At 36.0% G+C, this 26696-nt stretch overlaps 1 protein-coding gene across 1 annotated transcript in view; it reads left to right on the top strand.

Moving 5' to 3' along the window:
• The window catches only part of TBC1D15 (TBC1 domain family member 15), a 36901-nt gene extending 18780 nt beyond the window's left edge, over positions 1-18121 (top strand). The window contains exons 6-17 of the mRNA XM_032999882.2: positions 507-609; positions 1604-1801; positions 3328-3456; positions 5293-5396; positions 5695-5789; positions 7205-7321; positions 9237-9337; positions 10050-10149; positions 10522-10619; positions 15314-15430; positions 15976-16062; positions 16735-18121. Of these exons, the coding sequence (XP_032855773.2) occupies positions 507-609; positions 1604-1801; positions 3328-3456; positions 5293-5396; positions 5695-5789; positions 7205-7321; positions 9237-9337; positions 10050-10149; positions 10522-10619; positions 15314-15430; positions 15976-16062; positions 16735-16941 (1456 nt within the window). The 3' untranslated portion in view covers positions 16942-18121. The remainder of the gene's footprint in view (positions 1-506; positions 610-1603; positions 1802-3327; positions 3457-5292; positions 5397-5694; positions 5790-7204; positions 7322-9236; positions 9338-10049; positions 10150-10521; positions 10620-15313; positions 15431-15975; positions 16063-16734) is intronic.
• Positions 18122-26696: the final 8575 nt, after the last annotated feature.

Raw genomic sequence — 26696 nt, 5'->3', positions numbered from 1 at the left:
AGATTTACTAATTAGTAGAAAGAATTCCTTACTGTATGTGGAGACATGGGCTCTTTTCGCTTCCTCTGTTACGTTAAAGGAGTATCAGCATACATTATGTTGAGGTTGACTATGTCTCATTGAATTCTTTGCTGTGTCACCTCTTTTTTTTTTTTGTCTATTTTCAAACGTAGAAAACGGTAATTGAAGAAAACTGTATTTACATGTGCGTGATAAAAGTTATCTTCCAGAGTACTTTGTCAAAACTTTCTCAAAAGCATCATATTTTTCAAAGAATGAAAAAGTACTATTCAAAATGAGTGTGATGATGACTAGTATTTTGAAAAATGGAAGTCCTGTTTTTTAAAGTGTTAGCTTGTGAACTTATGACAAGAACTAAGAGTGATCTTACATCAAACCTGCCTTCCTTGCACAGAACCTAGAATGTGACTTTAGTAAATGTTTTAAAAACATATTCAGGGAAAACTGGTGGTGCTTCTAGAAACCCTGTTTTAATTTTATTGCAGATCTCCACAGGATAAACGGGTTCTTCTTGTGAATTCTCAGAACAAGTCTCTGTCCCAGTCTTTTGAAAATCTTTTTGATGAACCATCATATGGCTTATTACAAGTATGTATTATCTTTGACTTTTTTATTCTATTTTTTTTATTCTATTATTTGTTAAAAAAACTTATCCTACCATGTCACACAAATATTCCCTGAATCATTGCCATTGTAGAAGCAATGATTGTATCCTAAAGCAAATGCTTACTGCAGAAAGTACACTTATTTATAAGTTGTTTTCTGTGTTCTAATAATTCCTTAACTTCCCTGTGGTACTATTTCAAACCTATTCAAGTTAATATTATCTGTGATTCTATACATTTGAGTAGAGATAGTTTTAGAAAGGGGAAGAAGGAAAAATTTTAGGAGTTAGCAAAACATATTAATTAGAATTTTCTAAATTTTCCTTGACTAAATATTATTTTCCTTGATCTTTTCTCGCAGTTTTGAAGTGATGTTGGAAATACATCAGTAAAGAGCACATTATTGCTTAAAAGAGTTGGGTTTTTTAATGCTAAAACTGCTTATCATTTGGTGGGGTCTGTGGGCTTGTGAAAGTCAGCAGCAGAATTTCCAGTGACCTGAATGAGGCCAGAGTTCTGACCTACTGATTTCTTTAATGTAAGAAAATCTTTGAGTGAATTGCATCAGTTTCTGGACTTAGTTGTCAAATCAAGTTTTGTGACACTCCTAGAAGAGTACATTATGATTCAAGATGTGTTTTCTCTGTTAAGGTAGAGAAGCAAGGCATAAGGAAGATGTTTTGTGGCATTAATCACTGGAAAGTAAACAGTGGATCAGATCCACTTTTATACGTAGGTCAGGCTTACTGAGCACACTGCTATCCAATGTTTCAAATTAATCAATAGTATTATCTTAATACTTAATATACCCTTTTAAATCGTGTAATGAATGTACTGTATGAAACTACCAGTATGTAAAACTTCAATGACTTTGAGACCCATGCTACTCTTCCCATTGTTTTGCTTTCTTTGATTACAAGAATTCCAAATAATCTATAGCTTTTTGTATTTTACTTCTTTTTCTTGTTGTAACACAGAAATTGAAGAAAGATCCCTACACAGTAACAATGGGAAGATTTTCCAAAGTCACAAACTATATTTTTGACAGTTTCCGTTTAAGTGACCCTTCAAGTCAAAGGCGACCACCATCGGAAATGGCAGACTTTCTCAATGATGCTATTCCAGGGCTGAAGATAAATCAACAGGAAGAACCAGGCTTTGAAGTCATTACACGAGTGAGTGTGTAAATGAATATGATACAGATGCGTTGATTCTTTTTATGCACACATTTAAAGGAATGGTAGGACTTGAAGCTTGGTGAGTTACACTGTTTATGCTTGGTGATTGTGGTGTATGCTGCTCTACTATTTATTCATAACAGTAATATCATCATCAGCTACTTCTAGAAAATATAATTTTTATGCCTGCAAATACGAGTTTTGTTTTGAAATAGAATTTGTCAGTACTGAAATGGGGATTATCATTATCTTAGAGTCACTATCCTGAAAAGTGTGACTTGTTTCATGGTTAGTGTTTCCTTTGTGGTCAGATAGCTATGTTAAGTAAAACTGGGGTATACAGGTTAATAACCAAATTTCTTGGCTAATCACTTTAACATTTCAGTTTGTTTTACAAGAGCTAAGAAGATAAAAACGAAGTATTTAATTGGATGATTAATGTCTAGGGTGTACAAATGTATGGATTTATGTATGACTTAAATCAAAGCTAGAATGAACTAGTAATTGCATCATAAATTGCTTTGGGCCTCTGTTGGTGTCTCTTACAGGTACATGGAAAAAGTTTGTTTTCAGATGCTTGTGATTACTATCTAATCAGCTTACTTGTTTTTAGAACATTAAACTGTTTTGAATGTTATTTTTTTTTCCCTTGAGTTCAAAATAGCATTAATATCTTAGCAGTAGCTGTATGAACTATGTAATTCTAAGAACTTGCTGTCTCACACTTAATCAGTTAATTTATCGGTGAGAAAAAGTATAATGAATACTACATACTGAAAATAACACTGACCTATGTGTCTTAATCTGGCAAATGTCTTAGACTTCTAAAGAGTTGAAACACAAATTAACTTGGTCGTTTCCATAATCAGAATATTTTTAGAAAGTAAGGGATTACTGTCTGCTAAATTCTGCTGTGCTTGAACGTGCACTTTGGGAACTGAGAGAGACTAACCACAGACAGGAACTTTGATGGGTGTTAGGAGTTCTGAAAAGCACATACAGTATTTTGTGTGATTTTTTTTTTTTTTAATGTATTTTTGGCTTTTTGTTTTTGTTCTAAGGGGTGGTGTATTTAAATTGATCTTTCAGTCACACTGTACAGTCTATGTGGGCATAGCAGCTCTGAACCGAAGTAATTTTTCAGTTCTCTCTTCACATGTGCTAGTGTGTATCAGGAACGTGCTGGTCCATGGTTTAGTCAATGGGAAGCAAGCTCAGAGGTGTTTGTGGTGGTAGAAGGTTATTTAAAACACACACATCCTCCTCCAAAATCTGAAATATGAGCATGTATACCCAGATCATCAGCACAGAGTGCTTTGCTCTAAAGGTCTGCTTGTGTTGGTCCACACCACTTGTTAATGTGGACACAGCTTGAGATCCTTAAAGTTGCTGAGGTATGCACATGTGAAAATGTAGTTACACTGAATATAAGAAACTGGCAAGCCTAAAACTGTTTGTGCAGTTGTTTAAAACTATTGAATCACTTCAGTGGGATTCATATAACATATTTGCATGTGTTTCAGATTGATCTAGGAAAACAGCCTGAAGTTAGTAGAAGAGAGCCTGTGTCAGCTGAAGAATGGGCTAAGAATATGGATTCTGAAGGAAGAATTTTAGATGTCGACTACATAAAGCAATTGATATTCAAAGGGGTAACTTGTTTTTCTAAAATCAGCAAGACCTATGACTTCATTGTGGCCCCCTTTTCTTTCCTTCCCGAACTATGGTCATGCTGTTTTCATTACACTTGTAATGCTTCATGTAGGACTTTGAGTGTGAGCCAGTCAGTGTTGTTGGAGAGACTTCATAAAGCATAATTTCATGCTAATCAAATACCTCACCAGTCTTGATCTACAAGGAGGGACATTATGTGGTGGCTGGCTGAGGTGAATGAGTTGAAAACACAAGGGCTTAAGTGATAAGAAAAATCGAAGTGCCTTTCAGGAAAACACCAGTGCTTCAGTGTTAGGCTATCAGGTTTATTCTTTTCTTTTTGCGTTTTTTTTCCTACCCTTCTCCAACAAAAGCTCTTCTTTGCTCAGCAGTTTGCATGGATTTGGCCCTCATCAGAGCAGTCTTAAACACTTCTGATATTTTTCTATTCAACTGAGGATTTTCACAAAATGAATGTGAATTTAGTCTCAGTGATGGAAATTTTGAAAGCTTTAGTTATGTCCTGTAGCTATTCTTCCTAATGTTACTTTAGTATTTCTCTTTTCTGGTGGGAATCCAGCTGCCTTAATGCATTCTTTGTGCACTTGTTGATGCATGTTTGCAAGCATGCAGTTTTGCATTTTTGGAGTTTGAACAGGAGTAGAGAACGATAACATTGGTATTACAGGTTTTTTTGAAGACCTATATATATAAAGTAATGTACTGTGAAGGGGCTAGAGTGAAACTGAGGCCCTTTTCAGAGCCTATGACTGTTCTTTAATATACCTGTGCCTGAGTGCCCAATTAAGGACCCTTCTGCAGTCATGAGAATTACTACAGTCCTTTCCTTCCAGCAGCCCATTTCCCTGTCATCTCTGTTGTCCTTTGCTAGAGGAATTAGTGCTCGATTTTATTTATGACTCGAGATCCCAGTAACTTCCAGTACATTAAGTGCAGATCTTACTTAAAGACAAAAAAGAAAAAAATTTAAAATGCTGCTCTGAAACTGTTTGCCTGTTACTGGAAGAGTCCAGTTGCTTCTTGTTTTTGCAGTTGTTGATGCCGCTAGCTGCATCATTTTCCTTGACTTAATCTAATGGTAAGTGAAGAAATAAAGTGAGGAATCAAGCTAGCCTTGCACTGATAAACTGGGGAGTCTGACAGCAAAACTGCTTCGTTCTCATGACTACACTGCAGGAGTTGAAAGAAGCTCTTTTGATGCGAGTGGGATATGATTCAGCTAGTACATTTTTGTTATCTACAAATGATAAGCATTAGTTAGAAAGATTTCTGACAAGTAGTGTCCTTGAGTGGACGCTAGTGGTTTTTATTGCTTGGAAGATTCATCTGCATGTTGGTCATGTCTTGTCAGATGAAAATACTTGTTTAAAAAAATAAATAAATGGTAGTCTAGACCTCAAGATCAGCTTGTGGTGACACCAGAAGTTTGTCAGTTAAGCAGCATGATGCTTAAATATAAATATTTTAAAGGTACCTTTTTGCTGCTTAAAGGTTCTGTAGTGCCCATTAGGTTTTCATTTCCAACAGTGAAGCAAAAATATAGGAAGAAAAATCCTTTGTGAAGTTTATTTTTTATTTTCTAAGGATGAATACAGTGCTTCTACAGTTTTCTGCTTAATCATATTTTCTTCTTCCTATTTCTTTCAAGTGTGAATCCTAGGTAGCAGATAAAATTTGGCTACTGTGTAAAAAGTTTACTTAAAAGAGAATTTTTATAGGTTATTACTTTAAGAAGTGTTGTATCAACATAGGAATGTTTCCTCACAAAATTGAAATAATCTTTTTGCTAATGTTTCATATCCATTTTTGCCCAGGGTCTCTGCCATACTTTAAGAAAAGAGGCATGGAAGTTTCTTTTGGGGTATTTTCCTTGGAATAGCACTAAAGAAGAGAGAGCAAATCTGCAGAAAAGGAAAACGTGAGTACAGTGGGGTTATGAAGAAGTAAATTAAAAAGCTGCCTTTTTTTCTTAAGGCATATAGTGGTGTAGAAAGCTTTTTGGAAACTTGAAAGACAGTTGCTAAAGATTGTGGAATACAAAGAAGCATGTGAGACTTTCCTAAAAACGATTGTTATATTAAAGTCAAAATATTATATAATCAGTGTGGTGTTATACCATTTATGCCAAAGAACAAACAGAATGAGTGAATGCTTAAATAAAAAAGGAAGAAATGTAATAAATGATCGTGTTTTGGATTCAAAATTATCTTCCACAGGGACGAATATTTCAGGATGAAACTGCAGTGGAAGTCTGTCAGTGAGGAACAGGAAAAACGAAATTCAAGATTAAGAGATTACCGGAGTCTCATAGGTAAAATTTAGATTTAGAAACATACCTAACTGTATAAATTCACACCCTTTTACACTCAATATTAAGTTTAAAAAATGTAACCTTTTGAGTAACCTGTATGAAGGGGCACTAAAAACTAACATGTTGCTGTTTTCAGAAATGTCTAAACTTTGTAACATACTTAAAACTAAAACTTTCTTAACCAGAGTAATTCAGAGCTTTACACGTTAGTATTACAGAATGGCTGGATTTTTAAAATTTCTTTATTTAATAACAAAAGGCTTTTGATTTCATGATGTGATTCTACTGGGAATGTCATTGAAATAATGACATACAATAAGAATGTGAAAATGTGTCTGTTCATATTTTAAAATTTCTCACAGGGATTTGTATATGTACATTCTGACTTGTGGGTTTTTATACCTACTTTTAAAGATTTCATCAAGTTCTGCTGACTATTAAGAGTTTGTATCCTCAGTTGTCTTTGATGGTGAGATTTGGACACCAACGTTTAGGTTCACTGAATAGTAATTTCAGATGACAGGGTAAGATTTTTGTGTTATTCTGAGACATGGACTAAATTTATTTCAGCCAGTTATTCAACAGGCAATCTGAAAGGATTGAGCAAGTCTAATCTTCATAGATTAATAAACTACCTTTATAGAGAGTATGTGTGTTAACAGGAAAAAAGAAAAATATTTGGAGTTCAGGAGAGGCTGAAGTTTTGTTTCCTTTGAAGCAGTTCTGCTCCTTTTTAAGTGCTTGAAATGTAAATGACAATATTAGGCTTATGTTTTAAAATAGATCCAAAACTACAAAATACTCATTTTGTTAAAGTGCACTCAAAAAATCTGCTTATTTCAATACTTAAATCTTGAATTTCACATTATTAAAGGGTATGCTATGTGCTTGGTATGTTTGAGGCATGAAAACTGCCTGATGAAACAGGCAATTTCAATTCATTATGAGTTATAGGAACTTTTTAAACAGAATTTATAAAAGTGCTATTGTGAACTATCACAGTGTCTTTGAGCTGATCATGTGGTAACTTTCCTGCTATGGTTTATGCTGTATCGCGTAAGTATTCATAAATGGCACTGCATAGCTAACTTGCATAAAATTGATCTTAATCCCTGCAAGTGTAAAACATTTTCACCAAATTATAATCAGGAATTTTTCCATAAAAAGTATTAACAAAGTCAGGCAAACCCCTTTACAATAAGTTTATAAGCAAATCCTTCTGTTGCAGATAGGGAGGATTTTTTCTTTTAAAATATTCTTCATTTTGAAATGACATTCAGTTATGCAGTTTTCTTAAACACCTCAAAGCTTTGCCACCGTGTTTGAGGAAAAAATCAGCAGCTTAAAAAAACATTCTGAATTCATTTGATGGTGGCTTTATAAATCTTGTTTTGAAATCTGGACTGTTTTCTTAGAAAAGGACGTAAACAGGACAGATAGAACAAATAAATTCTACGAAGGCGAAGATAATCCAGGATTGATTTTACTTCATGATATTTTGATGACCTATTGCATGTATGACTTTGACTTAGGTAAGTTGTTTTCCTCTGAATGTAAAAAGCCTTTTTTGTTTCTGGTATGTGGCTTTGCTTATGTTAGGACTTGTTAATACAATTGAACTTGTATTGGTTAGAATGCTTTTTGTAAATGTCGGGATTTATATTTTAATAATGCAGATAACTTTGTGCAGTTTCTCATCCTATTTATTCTTCTATCCGATGCTTATCACAGGCATCTGAATTAACGAGATGAGGTGGGATTGGGAATTAAGTGGCCGTTTGTCTTTACCATAGCCTTACTGTTGTGTTTTTGTTGGCTTGTTTGGCGTTTTTAAGAATTGAAGCAAGTTTGCTTTATAGAGTTTTAAATAGGCTTGGGTCTTTGGAACTTGAGTGTTTATCTCCATTTTTAAGACTGATAATAAAAATGATAAACTTTACACTGTTGTAATTAAAGCTCAGCATGCTGAAACAGCTGTTTGTAAACATGGGTGTTCTTATGAATACTTTAAAAGCTGGTTCTTGAGGAGTACACTTAACAGTCTGTCAAAAATTACGCTTTAGTGTATGCATCTGTTGCAGAAGAAAGAACATATAATGTCTTGCATTAATCACAGCGTATATGAGGTGTCTAAGTCTTCAGTTTTGTTAATTGTCTTGGAAGGAAGGGAGGGAAAAGTTAGTTCTAGCCGGTTCCCCCCTCCACCCCTGGCATGAAATTTGGCTGTTGTATACTTGGAAGTTTTGTATTCTCAGAAAAGTGCTGGGATTCTAAAAGCCCACTTTTTGCCTTCAAAATCTGGCACAAAGTAGGAACAAATCTTTAATCACTAGTAATCTTGCTGCAGAGCTGTAGTACTTTGCAGCTTTTGTTCTTACTGTCAAGTCTGATCTTTAGCTTGTAAAACAAGGGAAAGACTAAAACTGATTGAGACTGTTTAAACATGTGGCTCTGTTCCACATGTCTTTCCATGCTTCAATCCACATTAACTCAGAGTGAGTGATGTATAAGTGAAATTAAAGCCCATTCAGCACCCACTCTATTAAAAACACTGTTTAGATGGCTTAAGTGTATGCAGTGGATAAGTCTTCTGTTTTATAAACAATTTTGCAAATGCTTTTTACAGAACTAAAGTTTTCTAGCTATTTGTAAAAATTATATACTCTAAAAACAGCCATTTTATTCTCCAGTTAAATGTAGGCTTTTCCTATCAGGCATGTTAGTGCTCTTTGGGGCATGTGAACTTGATTCACCATTTCTGGGCACAGAAACCTAAAGGCACTTACTTGAATCAGGTCTGGATATATGTTTGTTTCATGTTTCTCACAAGCAATACTTCATTGTTAGTCCCCTTCCACAGAGTGATAGGAAATAGGCTTTTTTTTTGTTGTTGGCTGCTATTGCACCATATGTTTTCCAGGAATTGACACTCAATATCTCTTCTTCAAATCTATTTGAAAAGAAAATCTTCAGTTGGGGGAGAAGTGGGTAGACATTGAAAGATTTTAAATGTATGGAAGAAAGCAACCAATTACAGACGGAGAGGGGAGTAAATATGAGTCTGTATTTGTGATGGTGCATTTAACCTTCTTAAAAATATCAGTATATGCTTCTGAGCTCTAAATGGGAACTTTGTTTACTAAAAATCTGTTCTGGTGCCAGCTCAGTTTGTGCATATTATTACTATAAAAATAATGCATTTGGTTTATGTTCTGTTTAGATTGGCAGAATCTGCTGTTAAGTCTTGTTAGATCTGCTGGATGTTGGTTATTATTAATACAGAAATATGTTTACTGGTGATTGAGTTGGAAAATTATAGTATCTTCACAAACTTGGAATGCAAACATTTGTTTCTGTCATTTAACACACTTGAGAAATTAGTGTTTAACTGCAGAGTTAACTAAATTCCTATTTGTCTTTTTTATTTTCCCCTTTTTCTCCATCAAGGTTATGTCCAGGGGATGAGTGATTTGCTTTCACCTCTCTTGTACGTTATGGAGAATGAAGTAGATGCCTTTTGGTGCTTTGTATCATACATGGATCAAATGGTAAAATAAGGCTTTTTTTAGCCCAAATAAACAGATAAGCTATGGATAGCACTTGGTTTACTTTATAAATTTAATTGGCTTTTTTGATTTCTTTTAAAACAGTCATGTTTGAAGTCAGTATGTTTTTTTCTGGTTGACACATGTTATAATGGGTTTGTTATACTATTACTGTGCAATACAGACAAATTCGGCTTCTTGGAAATTCAGAAGTAACTCAGATCCCTCATAGACCAATTTGTATTAATCAGGAGTCCTCTAGCAGGATTTTGTTCAAAATAATGGTTCCCTGTCATACTTGCCTTTTGGTATTTAAGTGCAATTTAAACTTTCCACACACTGAAGCTTTTATGAATTGTGCATGTGACAAAACAATGTGACTGGTATGAGAATTAGAAAAAAAAAAAGTTGTCTTTTTGGTATGAGTGCAGTGGTGCTTTTTGGAGGTACAGAGCAGAGGCTGATTTAAAATATCACTTATTACATACAAAATTGTTATCAAAGAAACACAGTTCACTGCTTTAGCTAAACCTTTCAGTAGAAAGCAGACATTTCATTAGATAGAAGTGCAGTTAAATATCCGTATGTTAAATACCTGAGAGGATGAGAACCACTGTTGCAATAACAGAACATTTTTAAAAATTAAAAATAGCTGTAAATCTCAATTATCATTGAGTTAATAAAAATTACAGTGCTAATATTTTATTCCATCCAGCATCAGAATTTTGAAGAACAGATGCAGGGTATGAAGACACAACTCATTCAACTGAGTACTTTGCTTCGTTTGCTAGACAGTGGATTTTGCAGTTATTTAGGTAGGTGTATTATTCAGGCACAATAACTAAAATAATCTGCTGCATTCTATGTGCATTGATATCCTTACCAGTCTTTAAACGTAATTCCAATGCTAATTATATGAATACAGGACTTGTAACTTAATAATGCCTAAAAGATTTCAATAATTGCTCCATGCCTACTGAAAAGCAGGGTTATGTTGCTGATTTTAAAAATATGCCATCCTCCATCAAATATCTTTGATTTTAAAAAGGGGCTACAATCTTAAAAATCAGTGGTATGATTGTGTACCTCTAAAGTGTGGTGGTTTTGTTTTTGTTTTTGTTTTTTTTCTTCCCTTTGTTATCTTAACCAAATTCGGTGTTTATGAAATGTAACACTCTTATTCCTAGAATCTCAAGACTCAGGCTACCTTTATTTTTGCTTCCGATGGCTTCTTATCAGATTTAAAAGGGAATTTAGCTTTCAAGATATTCTTCGACTCTGGGAGGTAAGAAGATATTTCATCACACAAACTGCAGCAGTCTTTGGACTTTAGAACAAAAAGCATGGATCATTCTGCAAAGAGATTAATACTCTAATAGATTTTAAAAAAAACCTGGTTCTGTGCAGTGAGGTGAAGACATACTAGTGTATGTTATGTCTTTCTAGCCACAACAACAACTTGTGAAGTTAATGAAAAAATACTTATAAGCACTAGTGGTGGTAAATTTGCTTTTTCAAAAGGGTTTGGACAGAATCTTTCAGATGTAGCTCTTAAGTGAAAGTAGTAAGTGGAGAGTATTGGTTAATTTTAAATGGAAAAGAACTTATGCTAGAAGAAATAGCATTTGTGTGCATCTCCGATGAATTCCTTGATGTTGGTAGTAATTTATAGATTAAGTGAAATGAAGCTTTGGCAGGATAGTTTTTGTGTTAGCCAAATCTGTGAAGAGGATGATGTCAGAAGATCCATTTAATCTTGATGGTGACGCCTCATGATGACAAATAACGTAATAGAAAACATCAAAATGTGAAAGTTCTCATAATTCCAGGTTAATGAGATCTTTTGATTTAGGTGATCATGGGATCAAATGAAGTAATTAAGATGAACTTACATTTTTATTGAACACTTTAAGTATTTGCTTCAAGAAAATTGAGATGTGTGTCAACAGTACAGGTTTATTGTCTAAGATGCATTTAACAATAGCACAGTATCCACTGAAAATTCCCAAACAAGAGAATAAATGTTCAGATGAATGGAAGGACTATTTTTTAGGACATAACGTCACATAGTTGTGCTGGGGAACAGAAGGGTAATGAAAAGAACAGGACTGAGATGCATAAAATTTGCACTATAATGAAAAATAATGTTGATGCTTTTATTCACTTTTTTCACTAATGAAAAAGGAGTCGCATAAAGAAGGACCAGTACTTAAAACTGTCTAAAGTAAATCTTTTTTAGCTTTGTATCATCAGTTGGTAGAATTTACTATCATAGAGTATTGAGGTGATGTTTTAACTGAAGAGGACTAAAAAGTTTATGAATAACATTCATAAATAAGGGAACCAAAAGGTACAAAGCCAAAAGAATTATCTTCTTCTAAGGTATAAATAATAGTGACTTTTGGGGGGGAGGGGGGGGAAATCTCATTTTCTCCCCTCAGTGTTATGTTGTCTTCTCAGTATTTTTTTAAAGACTAATTTTTCTTTTTAAATTGATGACAGCAGTATTTATGGTTTATAGCCCAGGTTATCATGGGACTGCTTTAATGCATGCATGCCTTTGCATACAGAAAAGAAACACTTTATTTCTAACTCTTTAAGTATATTTTTTCTTTCCTAGGAAGATGATGGAAACCTCTTGATATATGATAGTCTTGTGGGTTCCTTCTAGCACATCATAATGTATGTTTACTACAAATACCCAGTTTCTTTGCTAGGAGATACAGAATGGGAAAGAGGGTATCTTGTTTTCCTTTTTAAAGCAAACTAATTAAGGCTTTATATTGATGCTTTTACATGGAAGCTAGTGTTGCCTTTGTCGCAGTTGAAGTCAGTTTACAACAGGATTTGGTGTGTTTTTTTGTTTTTATTTATTCCCCCCCTACCTGTTCGTAGCCATGCAGCTTCATTGGCACCAGAGCAGTGCATATGTGGGATTTACAGAGGCAAGCTATAGGTGCAGGAGACTTATCCCTGTTGTAATCAGTGGAGGGAAATGAACTGCTTTTAGGGTATTTCAGTCTGAGCAAAAATTTCAATCTTAGCAAAATTCATATGCTGTTTTGTAATAGCATGTGAATTGAGGAAACCCATCCAAAGGTGATGTTACCCTGTGACTTATTCACTTGCAGAGGGTGGAATGGGAAGAAGGGGAGGTATCATCTGGGATTCTAGGACTTCTGGGGCTGTGAATTTCAGGGTGTTCTTTTGGATCTCCATTTCTGTCCTCTGAGTTGCCTGAACTATTAAGGTGTCATCAGATACTTTTTCCCTGTTTCCACCAGCTTCATGACTTTCAGTGTTTTATCTCAAAAAAAGGAATGAAGAAGATTCTTCACTGGACTGGTTATTAGACATTCACTTTAGAGATGGGAGATACTGATCCCCATCAGCTGGACTAGAGGCTAAAACCAAGCTCTTCTATTTACTGAGCAAGAGCCATGATAATCAGATTGTGGTAGAAAATGTGGGTGCTTATGGTACAGCAGGGTGTGCAAGGCAGTGAATGTGCCAGAGAGGTGGCATTCTACCTTGGGTGGCTAAGTTGAGACACATTATGTGATTGCAGTTATTTGCAATGCCATATGCAACACCTTTTTACATAAACATGAAATGCAGGTTCAACTGTCTGTGGGATTATTCGCACTATGTTCTATTACTGTCTCAAACTCAACCCAGGTAGACAGCATACTGAGCCACTCCTTAGAGGTCCCAAAATTGAGAGTAGTTGAGTCCCTCCTTCACACTGGAGGGACAGACAATATTAGCTGGTAATTCCATTTAGCTCGTAATCTTTCCTTTGCACAGTTTGCTCCTTAAATCTCAAGGTGGTGCAGGAAGACTGGATAGAAAAGAATCCCAGAAGAAAAATCCTGTAACAAAATTACACAGCTAGCTTACAATTACTTCTAGTGTTACGCTAGGACAGCTCACACAGTATAAAACCAGAATGACCTAGTTATAAACTACATATATGCTGGTATTGGCTACAAACATTCATGGATGCTGAGGTAGTGCAAGAACAAATGAGTCTTTACTTGCATAGTTTTATCAGAAAGAAACAGGAGGAAAAGAGTTACTGCACTTAGGTGGTATATTTTTATATTCTTGATTTAAATGCTGTTTTTCTTTTATACTTTTCCAAGCACTTTGTGATGCTGCTGCTATGCATTTACATACATAAGCTTAAGTGCATGCTCTGCTCCAGACTTTGAAAGGTCTGTCAAAAATGACAGCAAAAAGTATGGATTCTTTTGCAGCTGGTATTAGCAGCTGGTGACAGCTGCTGATTTTCCTCAGAGAAGAGAGAATGTCTGTAAATATCCTTGTTAGTATTTTGGGGTTTTTTCCATTCTTGAAGCCAGATCCAGTTTCTACTGAAGTAACAGCTTGAAGCAAATACTTTTTAAAGTAGATACTCTAGTATGATATCATTAAAATGTAGATATGAAAGTTAAATATGCTGTTAATGTCTATAAAAAGGTAACTGTTAGAGATCTAAGTTTTGGTTCAATTTCCCCCATATCCTGCATTGTCATGTTGCCATCATTTATATTCTGCTTTAGATTTGATGCCAAGAGGCAGTCTGTTGTCTGATATGCTTCCTTAGTGGTTGTTGTAGATGGTTCATGATATGCATACTAGGAGAATTTGCATGTACTGGGAATCCTTAGCCAGTAGTTTGCTCTCTTTATGTGCAAACTTGGTGTTGAACCAAATCCTTGTACAGCTGTCAATATTTCCTTCTTATGATGTAGGAGTTAAAAAACCCAACACAGTAGTGTGTAGACAGACTGTATTTGGTAGACTGTAGGCATTTTGTTACTGTTTTTCGGCCTATTTACATTCCAGCTCTTTTCTTGGGGTCAGAGTGCTTTAACAGAATATTGGATACCTGAAAAAGATTAAAAATTTAATTCTGGACTGAGTGAATTAAATCTTAATAGAAACTTTCAAGACAAATTGGACCTTATTTTAGGTGAACTTGGTTTGTCTGTCTTTCAGATTTATGCTATTCTGTTTGCAGGCTAGATGTATTAGTGATAAAAGTTCAAGTATAAGTAAGCTCTTGAGCTTTAAGGGTTTGTTCTATCAATAATGAAGCAAGAAAATATCAATAATAGAGACAGACTCACAATCTTCATGAGTTTCTTACCTGCCTTTTTTGAGAGTAAATCCATTGACTTAAATTGCTTTATCTGTCAGAGTAATTTATGCAGACAATTTTTTTTTTCTTTGTTGTCAAAACTTTTCTCCACCTTTCTGCTCACCAGAATCATTCTCTTCAAATACCTTTTTTTTTTTTTAAGATTTCACTCTCATGAACATGCTAAAATAGGGTATTAATACTGAGATTGCACATTTCAGTCCCAGTGAACTTGAGAATGACTATCTGTGACCTCCTTGGGACCAAAAGGCAGTGTGTCTGCAGTCAGAAAGTAACACCCACCCACCCCTAACGCCTGCATGTACATGTCTTTGGGCTCTTGCGGGAGGGGATTGGGAACAACTTTAGCACCTTATTTATAACTATTGGAACCTTTTGGAGTGATTGCTGAGCATAACACACTTCTACCAATTCGCATTTAATGCAGACACACTAAAACACACAAGTAATTTGTTATTTTTAATATGTAATTAGTAATTTTGAGTAGGAGAATGTCACATGAGCTGAGGCAGAACACACGCATTCACAAAACTCAGGCAAGCTCAGGCAGTTTAATAGCGTTATAGTGGGCAACCTGGTAGACACAGAAGTTTTAAAGAACCAGATAGGCATTTGGTGACTCATACTTGGGGTTGTCACTAGTTGGCTAAAAGAAAAATTGCAAATAACTGTACAAATACTTAGTTGCCTTCAAAAATAGTTTATTGTTAGTTAAGCCACTTGTCTTGAGGGCTTACTAATTTTCCAAGAGCGGCCCTTCTTTTCAGAGGAAAAGCATAAGCATTTCAAAAGTGGTTTTCCTATTTTAACAGGTCATGTGGACAGAATTGCCTTGTCAGAACTTTCATCTTCTCCTTTGCTGTGCTATCTTAGAATCTGAAAAACAGCAAATAATGGACAAGCACTATGGCTTTAATGAAATATTAAAGGTATTAAATTCCCATCCATTATTTAAACATTAACTTCTCTGAGTTAATGCAATATGTTTATATGTTGGGGAGGGGGAGAAGGTATGCACTGTCTTGTGAAGGGTTACATGTGAACTGAATGTCTGCCCTTTGTGCTTTCGGAATGGTTTATTTGATGTCTGTGTTTAGTGATAAGATCATTAACAAATGGAAAACTGTTCTCCCCTTTTCTGCTTAATATGTTTAATCTTACATTTTGCTTTTTCTTCTGTAATCTTATTTGTTACCTCTTTTAAAATGTGAGCTGGGAGTACCTAGGAAGGCTAGATTGTCACGTTTAGAGGCTACCTCTTGCAGCTCTTGGGTACTGGTGAAAGCCAGCAGTTGCATAACTACATCTTTCAGTGCCCATTTGTCAAAGCAAACAGAATACGTATAGCGCTTCTTAGCTTAAGGGGCAAGCTTGTAAGGTGGTAATTATTAGCAGTGCAGTACAGTATTACTGTATTTTACAATAAAGCTTATTTACCATTTATCACACTTATTCTTTGTGAATCTATTTTTAGCATATCAATGAACTGTCTATGAAAATTGATGTGGAATATATACTTTGCAAAGCAGAAGCAATTTCTATGCAGATGATGAATTGCAAGGTAAGGATATTTTGAATATATCTGCTTTGAGCACTTATAGACAGTAAAAGTATGTAGTTGGCTGTAACTGTACGTGTATGATCTGTGGAATAGTTAACTAAATGTCTGGCTACGATAAAGAATGTGCTGTATGTAGACAGCACCTGTATTCAAAATCCTAAAAGCAAGAGTGATTAATTTTATAGAGTAATATTGTTTACGGGGGGAAAGCTGGATTGTGCCTTTTTGTCACTGTTTCTTAAATGTTACTAGATAATCTCAGTACAAGTAATTTGGGGTTCAGCGTGCATGAGAAAGATGAGGTGAAAGGTGCATTGCACTGAAAGCAAACTGGACTTAGTAGGCAGAAACTAGTGGTTCACTCAATAAAACTAATTTCAGTAACATGAAGTATAATTACAGTAGCTGTTTATTTATTTTGTAATGAAGATTATATTGTTAATCAGGAATTGATTCTTGAGCCTGTCCTCTTTGCTGTCTTTTGAAAAAACAGATACGGAAAATGGTAACTTTAATGGAACTAATGCTGAGAGAGATGCTTTCAGTATGGCTAAATTGAAATGAAAAATTACTTGGTGGAGCGGAGCAGGGACACACATGACCTTATTGTTAACTTTTTTCATTTAATTACAGTGATTTTTTTAATATTTGTCTTTTTTCTCTCCTTTCTAGGAATTGCCTCAAGCAGTTAGTGAGATCCTGGGGATAGAAAGCAGTTCTGTAACACCAGATTCAGATACTGGAGAGGATGAAAGTGGAGCTGTGTTGACTTGCCCTACGTCATTATACCAGAGTATCTCAACACCTGTAATTGCTGCCAATGGAACAAGAGACAGCACTCAACAGATGTCTGAAACACAGAGCTTGGCACCTGCGTAATTTCAGTTGGTTAAATTGAAGAAAGACTTTTACTGAGCACGTTTTTTTCAAGCACTTGAGAGATGGATATTTAAATTTGGTGTTGATTAAGCTTTAAGGTTGGAAAGAAAATCTGTACTGTAATGCTCTTGCATTAAAGCTTTACAACATGACTCAACTTAACTATTTTTGTAGTTTCTTCTACCAAAATAGCCTTTTGTTTTCAATAACATTCCTTAATATTTTTGTAGCCAAGTGCATTTTCTTTTTGCTGGTGAACTGGAAATGGATGGTGATTAAGAATGAATTTGAAAATTATGCATTTGCTGAGCTTTCACATGTATTGGTCTAAAACAGTGTGAGCTCTTTGATATGAGCAGATTCACAGTAGGCCAGCTGAAGCTGCTGTATAAAATTTTCAAGCTGAAGAGAAGCTGATGTGTTAAAGAAGGATTGTTTTGTACATGAATGGGTTTCCCGATCTCAAATGTTTACAAAAATACTTCTAAGTATTTGTTGCTGGTTGAATGTAGATTTGAGATGGACATTTATACTTACACAGTTTAATGTCCAAATATTGAATTTTGTGTAACTGGGAGTGGATGAACAGTATATTTTTACATTAACATATCTTCACTTTATATATGCATATATATATTTACACACATACACACACTATATACACAAATGTTTGTGAATACTAAAAAGGATAGTCATATTTTCAATATCTGAATAAACTTGACTGTTTATTCATATGAATCAGTTTGACCAAATTAATGCACAGCTCCAACTTGAGCTCTTTTTCAGAACTTTTCTAACTGAAGGTAACTTTCATGTGAATACATTCAGTCCTACACTTGAGGTAATTTTGCAATTGATTTCTTGCAAATTTTACTAATGTTTATCTTTGCTAATATATTAACAGATCAATTAACTACTTTCACTGTTTTTATGCCAAGATTATTTGGAGAACTAGTAAGCAGGTTATTAAAAAAACCCAAACAAACAAACAAACAAGCCACAAACCATAATAGTAATCACAACTAACATTAATGCATTTTTTGTATACGCAAAAGGCAATGTGAGTTTATTCCATGCCATGCTGATGTCCTTTGACGTTATGTGAAATTTAACATAACTGATTCAGTGTATTCATTATTTGGTAACTATTGTACATATATAAAATAAAAATCAAAGCTGATTTAGTGTTTTTAATTAAATCATCTTTAGAGAAAAAAATCTAGTTGTCTGGTTGTTGATATAAGAACTAGATAGAGGGGATAGCTAACAACAGTTAGGTCCTTGGATGTTATATATATTGTGAATAATGAAGAACAGTGGGAATACTTGTTTATTACAGAGTAGAACATACCTTTCATCTCTAGGCTGTTGATGTGTGGGATATGACAGAGCTTTCTTTTCTTCTGGAGCAGTTTACTTTTACAAATGTTATTTGTACCATCTAAAGCAAATACAAGTAATACAAAAAGGCTTTAATAGATAAATCAAGTTGTTACAATAATTTGAGGCCCTATTAAACTTCTCTCACCAGTTGTGAACAAACACTGGAGCGCTAAATCAGTATAGATTTTGTTTTTAATATCGTCAATGTGCTATCTCTCATCAGTTAATAAGAAGAGTCTTAGGCGGTGAAAGTCAAGGATTCACAGCTCAGTGTATCTCTAGCCTTTCATTTCCTGCCCAGGAAATTACTGTGAAGCATCATGCCTTTGTTCACTGTTGAGCATTGTGCATCTTGGCAGTTCATTTAACATGGCATAGAATACATAAAGGCGTTAGAACTTAGATAATAAGTGCTTTGGTTCAAAGATACTAAGCAAGTTAGTTTCAGGTTTTTTGGAGCACCTAGTTCACTTTGAAGTGTACCTGCAAAATGTTTTTGTCAAAAATTATGATAAAATTAAACTATGGAAGGGGGGAGGGAAATGTCTAAAACTGAGAAATGCAATAGGCAAGTCTGTCAATTAACTATGTGTTGTTCTGAGTTATTCAGGATATGTAGCCACAAAAGACTGTATGCAACATATTAAGATCTTGGAAGAAATTTATAATTGAACATGAATATACATATGTTTAGAAAAAGCGTATTTAAGTGGAATTCTGTCATTTCTTAGAATGACAACTATGGCTGCTAAGAAATACTATCAGCCCTTAAAGTAAAGTTTGCCATTCCTTTTTGCATATAATTGTTGATCTTTTCCCTTCGTATTAAGCATGTGGATCTCAAGGATGAGAAGGTTGCTCCTGAACTAACAGTGAGCAGCTGCTGTGGAAGGCTCGGAGTAGATAGGCTTGCTCTGCTTCCCAACAGTAAGGCCAAATGCCCTCTGCAGTGTTCTTTAGCTGTAGTTTCCTTCCTGCTGACAGGCAGCCTTGCAAAGCGTTGCAATCAAGAGGAACCGCATCCTCCACCAAACTATTCCTGATTGTTAGGGACGGATTTAGTCTGAGACTACAAACACTGTGAGAGGCCTTAATCAGGATCACAGTGACCGAAAAAATGCCATGGGTTGGATGTTCTGGATGTGTCGTTATGTATTTCTTTTATACACAAATGATTTAGATTGTTCAGAATTAACAAATATGAATAAACTCTGAATGCATTTTTGGTTACAGTTGTAAGGCTATAAAGGAGGCAATACTTGTTTAGCTCCTGCAAGCCTGTTTTGGGGTGGTTTTTTTTTTGGGGGGGGGGGGGGGGGGGCGTGATTTTTTTTTTTTTTAATGTTTGACTTGAAGATAATTATCTTTTGGGGTGAGCATTTAAAATGTCATACTTCTCATCATAGTGTTATGTTTTCCAAAGTTAAAATTACATTTATATAGGTCTCTCCTTGAGAGGGATTTTGCATATTCTGCCTGTTTGGGCAATTTGATTTGTTTTGAAAGTGTATTCTTGAGAGCTTTTTCTTCTGTTTGAGGGCCAGAGGGTCAGTTACAAAAAGGAGAATTGACTGAAGCTTCTTGGAAGTTTAAATCAATGTGAATGTTTCCACAACTGTTTTGATACTGGGAGGTTAAAAAAAAAAAAAAAAAACAAACTATAAAAGAATGATGCTATACTTAATTGCCCATAGTAATCACTTAACGCTTCAGCTGTATCGAATATATTTAGCAAATGTGTGCCTGGCCTGTTCGTCTGTAATGACTGCATCTGCACCCAGTGAACACTGTAGCCAATGGCCTTCAAACCCATGTCAGGTTTGGAGGGTTTGTATTCATTGTTGTGGGTAATCTTCCTGAAGAATATGAAGGCTATATGTATGTGTTATAATAGGTCCTAATTGCTTTAAGAACCAGATGTGGAAATACTTGTGATGTTGATTGTATTAGCAACATTTTTGTTTTGATCTGTAGTTTAATTAAAATTAAGGTGTTAATGTTCAACAAGCCCAGTTTTGTCACTAACAAGTTTTTTCTTAAAATCTTTACAGTTTTCTAGTGGACAAATTTAAGATGCTGATGGTGTCTCTTGAATTATTCTCTATTTTTTCTTCACATAGTACTCTACAAAATTCTTTATTCCCAGTCAGCCAAAGCAGTAAGGAATCAGATTCCTCACTACTTTAAAATATATTATTGAGCTCCATTGCTGAAACTTTTCAGAAAGCTGTAAAAGGTATTCTAGCTTTCACTTTTTGAGAGAATGTTTTAGTTCAAAGTAAGTGAGGCACTTTTTCCTCACTTTTCTAAATAATTTTGTTACAAGCCTCTAGCGTAACTTGAAAAAAAGATTTTGTTTTAAATGGTTTGGCGTTCAGAATTTGGACTGTGAAAAAGTTTCAGTATTGCTAGCATGGTTCATGCATCCTGTTCTGATACAAATGAAGCCTTACCAAGTTTGGGATTGAATTTCTGTAGGTAAAATCTGTGCTGTCCTCAGACTGTTCCCTGTTAGACAACAGAAGCAACGATGCTGAAGATGTTAGAGAAATTTTAAAAGTGCATTTGCAGATTGATTTGTGTTACAAACGGGATTGGAAAAAAAGTAACAAAGTGGGCTGTGTGCAGGAGTAGTAACTTTTTTAGGAAACGTGTTACCTATTCCTCAGACTCAGTCAACATTTCTGTAAAACTGAAGTTTGGTCCATGGGCTGTAGAAAAGTGGCTGGTAACCCGATTTTGTCTGTAGCTGGCTAAATATCTTAAAATATTTTTTTCAAATCTCTTGGCTGTTTTCTGGACATTTCTAGTCAGTGGCTGGTACCACCTCTGTGTGAAAGAACTGTGGCAGAGAGGTTGGTGCTTGTTTTTATGAGAGAAATTCCATGAGCTGCTCTGTGGCAGCTGGGATTGAAGCAGGAAGCCCTAACCCTTGGGTTCTCTATGTGCAATCATGGTACCTATGTCTAGCTCAATAGTTGATGTGACTGTATATGAGCGCTGATAAGGTGATGGGACACAGATACATAACTGAGCACTTAACAGACAGATTTCGTATATGTGTACTATTATATTTGATTTAAAGACGCTTTCAGATGCTTTTTTTAATGGTGTTAAAAGGTGAGTTGTGCTTCACGTTTAGTGGGACTTGAAAATGTCTGCTATTCAATTAAGTGGTGTTATTGCAGTGCAGGCCTTGTATAAATTAAGCTTGAATTTAATTTTTCATTCCAGTGGGGATTTCAAACATAAATATTTTTTAGAGAATGTGTGCTATTTTTTCATGTTAAATCACTATCCTTGGCACAAATTGAATTTTCTGATGAATTGCAAACAAAAAATATATTGTAGGATGTCACTTTTTGCCTCATCCAAAATGAATTTCACAATTGAATCAAATAGGTATATTTCGAACTGTCCATGTAATTCAAATAAATGAAGACTTCTCGATGGGTTATGTTTTAAAGGAATTCACTTCCAGTATGTATTTTGATTATACAGGCTACGTGTACCCTACCTTAACACTAGTTCTTTGGCTGTTTCTACACGTGTATCTTATTATTAACAGACTAACTGCAGAGCCACATTGTGTAGAGCTTCATTTTTTGCCCAGGCCAGCAGTTCAGCAAGTGGCGGTCGCTTGTTCCCTCCCTGTGTGATGTGGTTGACCTTGACCAGCAGCCAAGCACCCACTCAGCCCCTCGCCCACTCCCCTCTCCCATGGGATGGGGAGAAAATAGAAGCCGGGCAAGAAGGCTCATGGACTGAGCCAGTGACAGTTTAGCTGGAAAGGCAAGTGCTGCTCCTGCAAGCGAGGCACAGGGCGCGTGTCATTCACTACTGCCCACCGGCGGGTTGATGTCCAGGCGCCTCCAGGAAAGCAAGGCCTTGGCACGAGTTCCTTGGAAAGATGAACGCCACGACCACGACTGTTCCTGCTTCCTCCTCCTTGCCCTGAGCTTTTATCGCCGAGCACAACGGCGCGTGGTACGGAATATCCCTTCGGTCAGTTCGGGTCGGCTGTCCTGGCTGTGCCCACTCCAGGGGAAGAAGCGAGAGCCCCTCGGCGCTGTGCGGGCAGGGCTCAGCACCGCCCGGGACACCCGTGCGTTCCCAGCGCTGCTCTGGGCACAAACCCAAAGCCAAAGGAGGGAGGTTGGTTAGCTCCATCCCAGCCTGACCCAGTTGGGGGGGATGACAGCCATTGTTGATGGTGTCTGAGGTCACGTCAGGAAGAAATTAATCCTTCTTGTTGGAGGGGGGACACTTTCTAAGTGACCACTGAGACATTATGCAAAACAACAGTTGTATTACATATAAGCAACTTGTATGCAGCTGTTCTGTAGCTTGTCATAATGAGATGCAGCACCAGAAAATTATCCAAAACACCCTTGGTATATGAATTGGTCCAGGTGTCCTTTAGGTTACATGGGTGCATGCCACCTTTGGGCATTGGTCTTGGAGAGCTTCCACACACACTTCTGGTTTTACTGCTAAAGTAATTGATGCAGGAGACCAAGAAAGTCTTTAAGGCACAGATACTTGGCTTCAGGGACCTGATAACTCCTCAAGCAGCAAACCAGTAAAACTACTGCTACGAAAAGTGGCAGTCCTGGTTCTTGTTCACTGCCCTGTGCCTCTACATCTTTTATGCTGGTATGATTAGTTTGTGCAGTGTATGGTGAACCACATAAAGGAGATGATAAATCTCAGACTTAAATGATTCTTTTATTCAGATCAACCATACCACACTTTTTGTTGGTTGGTTGGTTGGTTTTGGGGTTTTTTTGTTGTTTTGTTTTTGTGGTTTTTTATTTTTTTTATTTTTTTTATTTTTTTCCATGAGGTATATACCTAAGTATATACACACATCAAGTTTGTTAAAATCATAGATTTGCAATATTGGAAGGCTTGTCAGTAACAGACTAGCTAGACTGTCTCCTATAAAAGCATGTCTGTCTTCTGCCAGATGCTTGTCTAACCCATTTGGAGCGTACCTTGGAAGATCCTGCAGTCTGTTATGCAAGCACTTTTCTGGTGTTTGTGGACTTCCAGGGCAGACTGAATGACTGCGTGCAGCTGGTGATTTTCTGTAACTTCTGACTGCCTTCACATGAGCTCTGCCTTCTTTTCTAATTGTGCAGCTGTTCATCTGTAAGTATTCCTTCCCCTGACAAGTTGTTTAAATTTTGTAACTGTTACAGTATCTCTAAGGTAAGCACAGTCTGGGAATTTACAGGTCGTCTCTACAGAGCCTCTCATTTAGGCTATCAGTAAATAGTATAGGAGTGAGGGTAGGTACTTGTGGCTCTCCTTTTCCCTGTTCCTTTCCATTTAAGAGTGATCCCACCCCTTTGTCCAATCTGTTAGTCTCATCTGGACCTGGTTTCCTTATCTGTCTTGGGAGAATGTTATGAGAGACCATGCCAAATGCTTCACTACCATCAGGATGAATGACATGTATTGTTTTGCCTTGGTCCACAGGACTGTCATAAAAGGAAATGAGATTTGCTTGACTCCAAATTGTTCTCAGCAAATCCATCTTGACTGATTAATCATCCGTTATCTTTTAGGTCTTTGCAAATAACTTCGGTACTTCTGTTTCCTCAAACAAATGAAATTAGACTGGTCCATAATTCTTCAGTCCTTCCTCCTCCCCAATATCTTCTTGAAAATGGACAGAATTTTGGCATTTTCCTAGTCTTCTGTCACTTGTCAATCCCCTGAGTTCTTAAAATAGTTATTGATGGGAGAGACATAATGAGCCTACTCTGTAAGCGTGGTTTCTGTGCCAAGTCATTTGCTATGATCGGACTTATCCCAAGTATTCTCCAACATTGTTTCATCTTATTAAAATCTAAGAGCTTAGCTCTCTGCCCTTGCTATTAATTATGATAGTCCCCTGGTCACAGTTAATTCTTTTAGCAAAGAATGATGTGTCAAAAAAAAAATAAAAAAAAAGCATTACATACTTAGAGTGTTTAAAGTTTTTTCTGTTTTGTCTTTTCCTTGTGTTCAGTAGTAGCCTAATATTTCAATTCTTCTGACTGCTGCTGTATTTATAGAAAAAATTGCTTATGATGTCCTATACTGATGACTTTGAACTTTGTACCACAGCCTTTGTCTATGCATTAATGTGTTATGCTGCCTGTATTTAGTAGCTTGGTCCTAGTTTTCATCTCCTGTAAGCTCCTTTTTTGAATTGAAGGTCATGACAAACTGATGACTTATGCTACTACTAGGGAAAATTGTAGTAGAAGACTATACTTTCTCTACAGTGAAATAGTTTCCTGATGGAAACTTTTTTTTTTTTTTTTCTGAAGCAAGGAAAGAATTGTCTTTCTGCTCTAGGTTTCCTCCCCTTTGGGGTTGTAGTAACTGTATTTATTGAAGTCTTCTTTTCTGAAACTATCAGTTTCTGCTTTCTTCTCAGAACCCTTTTTTTTTTTTTTTTTTTTTTTCTTTTTTTCCTGGAGATTGTGGATTTCTTTTATGTTCATTCTCACATAGTCCACCTTCTCCATAATATTTTCAACCAGTTCTCTCTGTTGGCTCAAATCAAATCTATCAGAGCCTCTCCTGTCATTGTTTTCTTCCAAATCCTCGATCAAAATTTATCATTTATATTCCTGGATCTTCCTAGCTTGTCTATCATTTGGTAGATATCCTTTCCCAACAGCTGTTGGTTGATTAAAATCCCCTTAATGCTACTAGAAGTTGGGACAGTTTCATTGGCTGCTTGACAACTTGTGTTTCCCATATCTTCATGACTTAACTTTTAAGTCTACATTCATACCACATTTTTTTCAGCAGACCTATATTACTGAGAGAAATGGACTTTGGAGTTGGTGTGTATACCTTTGATAATTTGGGAACAGATTATATATCTTTCTTTCCTTGATGAAGAAGCTTCTTTGGCTAGTCCACTTTTCAATTATTTCACAAAGTCTTTATTTTACCAACTAAATTGTGATTTGGTTAGGTATTGAGACCTCTGTTTTTCACTTGTTGACATCTCTTGCGTTAATAATAAGCGTATCTGTTATCCCTCTTGCTTTTTTGACCTTGCATTGAATAATTGTGGTGTTTTCATTTTTAGATCCTAATGAAGCCAATATTTCTTTATCCTTTTTTGATACTTTTTCATAGCTTCATTTCTTTCCCTGTTCTGCCACATGATGACTTGAAAGTTCTCCTTCCTGCTGTAGCATGTCTGTAGGCAAAGACTTGGTGGTGATCTGGGAGAGTCATCAGAAAATTCAGATTATTTCTTGGTGTATGCTAGCTACTCTGCACTGTGAACTTCATGATCCTGTTAAAATCAAATGGAAGGTCTTAAGGTTCCTAGTATATGCCATCAGACTATGGTAAATGTTACAAATAGTTTTAAGGAAAACTATGCTGAAATCAACAGTACCTGTAAGGGGAAGAAATGACTCAAGCATTGAAAAAATCTCACAGACTTCCTTCGGATTTAAATTTCCACTTGAGAATTCTGCAATTTTTTAAGCTTAAAAAGTGCGTATTTTAGGATTTCAGACAACAGTGACTGTTCTCTCATGAGAGAGGAAAATACGTGTGTGTAAACTAAAGAGGATCTTGCAGCTTCTGAATACTGATTATAGGCAGTAAGATGCCTTTTAGAAACTGAAGTAAGCTTATCTCTTTATTTCTTACTACCAACATTAGCTCCATTTCCCAAAGTGAAGTAAGATTTCTGTGTGGAACCCTGACATATCTTCTAGAATAGATATTTCTGAACAGCTGCTTCAATGAACTTCCAATTTTTTGGCCAGTAATTTTAAGTGTTCACTTGAGTTACATATACAGCACTGTGAACTATAGAAAAATTGAGTTCTAAACAAAATCTGTAGCTTAGCAGTATTCCCAGAGCCATTTACCAGCTGTGGTGTACTGTAGCTAGAACAAAGAAGAAATAAACATTTTCATTCTGTAAATGTATGTCTTTCTATCTGGAATTGATAAGGGAGAGTCCACCTACAAAATACAAGTTGCAAAAGAACAACTTCTCCAGGGAGAAGCAGTGTCTCTGTGTGATTCATGGGCAGACAGCATGGTTAAAATAGTTCAATTTTAGTCTTCCCTGCCTGTTATAAGTACCTGCTGACGTAACGTACCTTTGTTTGTTCTGCATTAATGAGTTATCCTGAAGAGGTTATGAGAAACAGAAAACCTTTGCCATGCTCTAGTTACCGCACAGAGCTGTGATAGATAGCAAGGCTACGGGGTAGTAGTGTCATTGATTCGTGTGATGTCCCAGCTGCAGAGCTAGCATCTAACAGTAGATAAAATCATACTCTGTCATGCTGGTAGGTGAAAAACCTGCTCAGCAGAGCTTGGTTTTGTCATTG

This window comes from Tyto alba, unplaced genomic scaffold (genome assembly GCF_018691265.1).
Source record: "Tyto alba isolate M040663 unplaced genomic scaffold, T.alba_DEE_v4.0 Super-Scaffold_2, whole genome shotgun sequence".
NCBI classification, from domain to species: domain Eukaryota; kingdom Metazoa; phylum Chordata; class Aves; order Strigiformes; family Tytonidae; genus Tyto; species Tyto alba.
The sequence above is the reverse complement of the archived record's forward strand: the minus strand, read 5'-3'. Positions and strand labels throughout refer to the sequence as shown.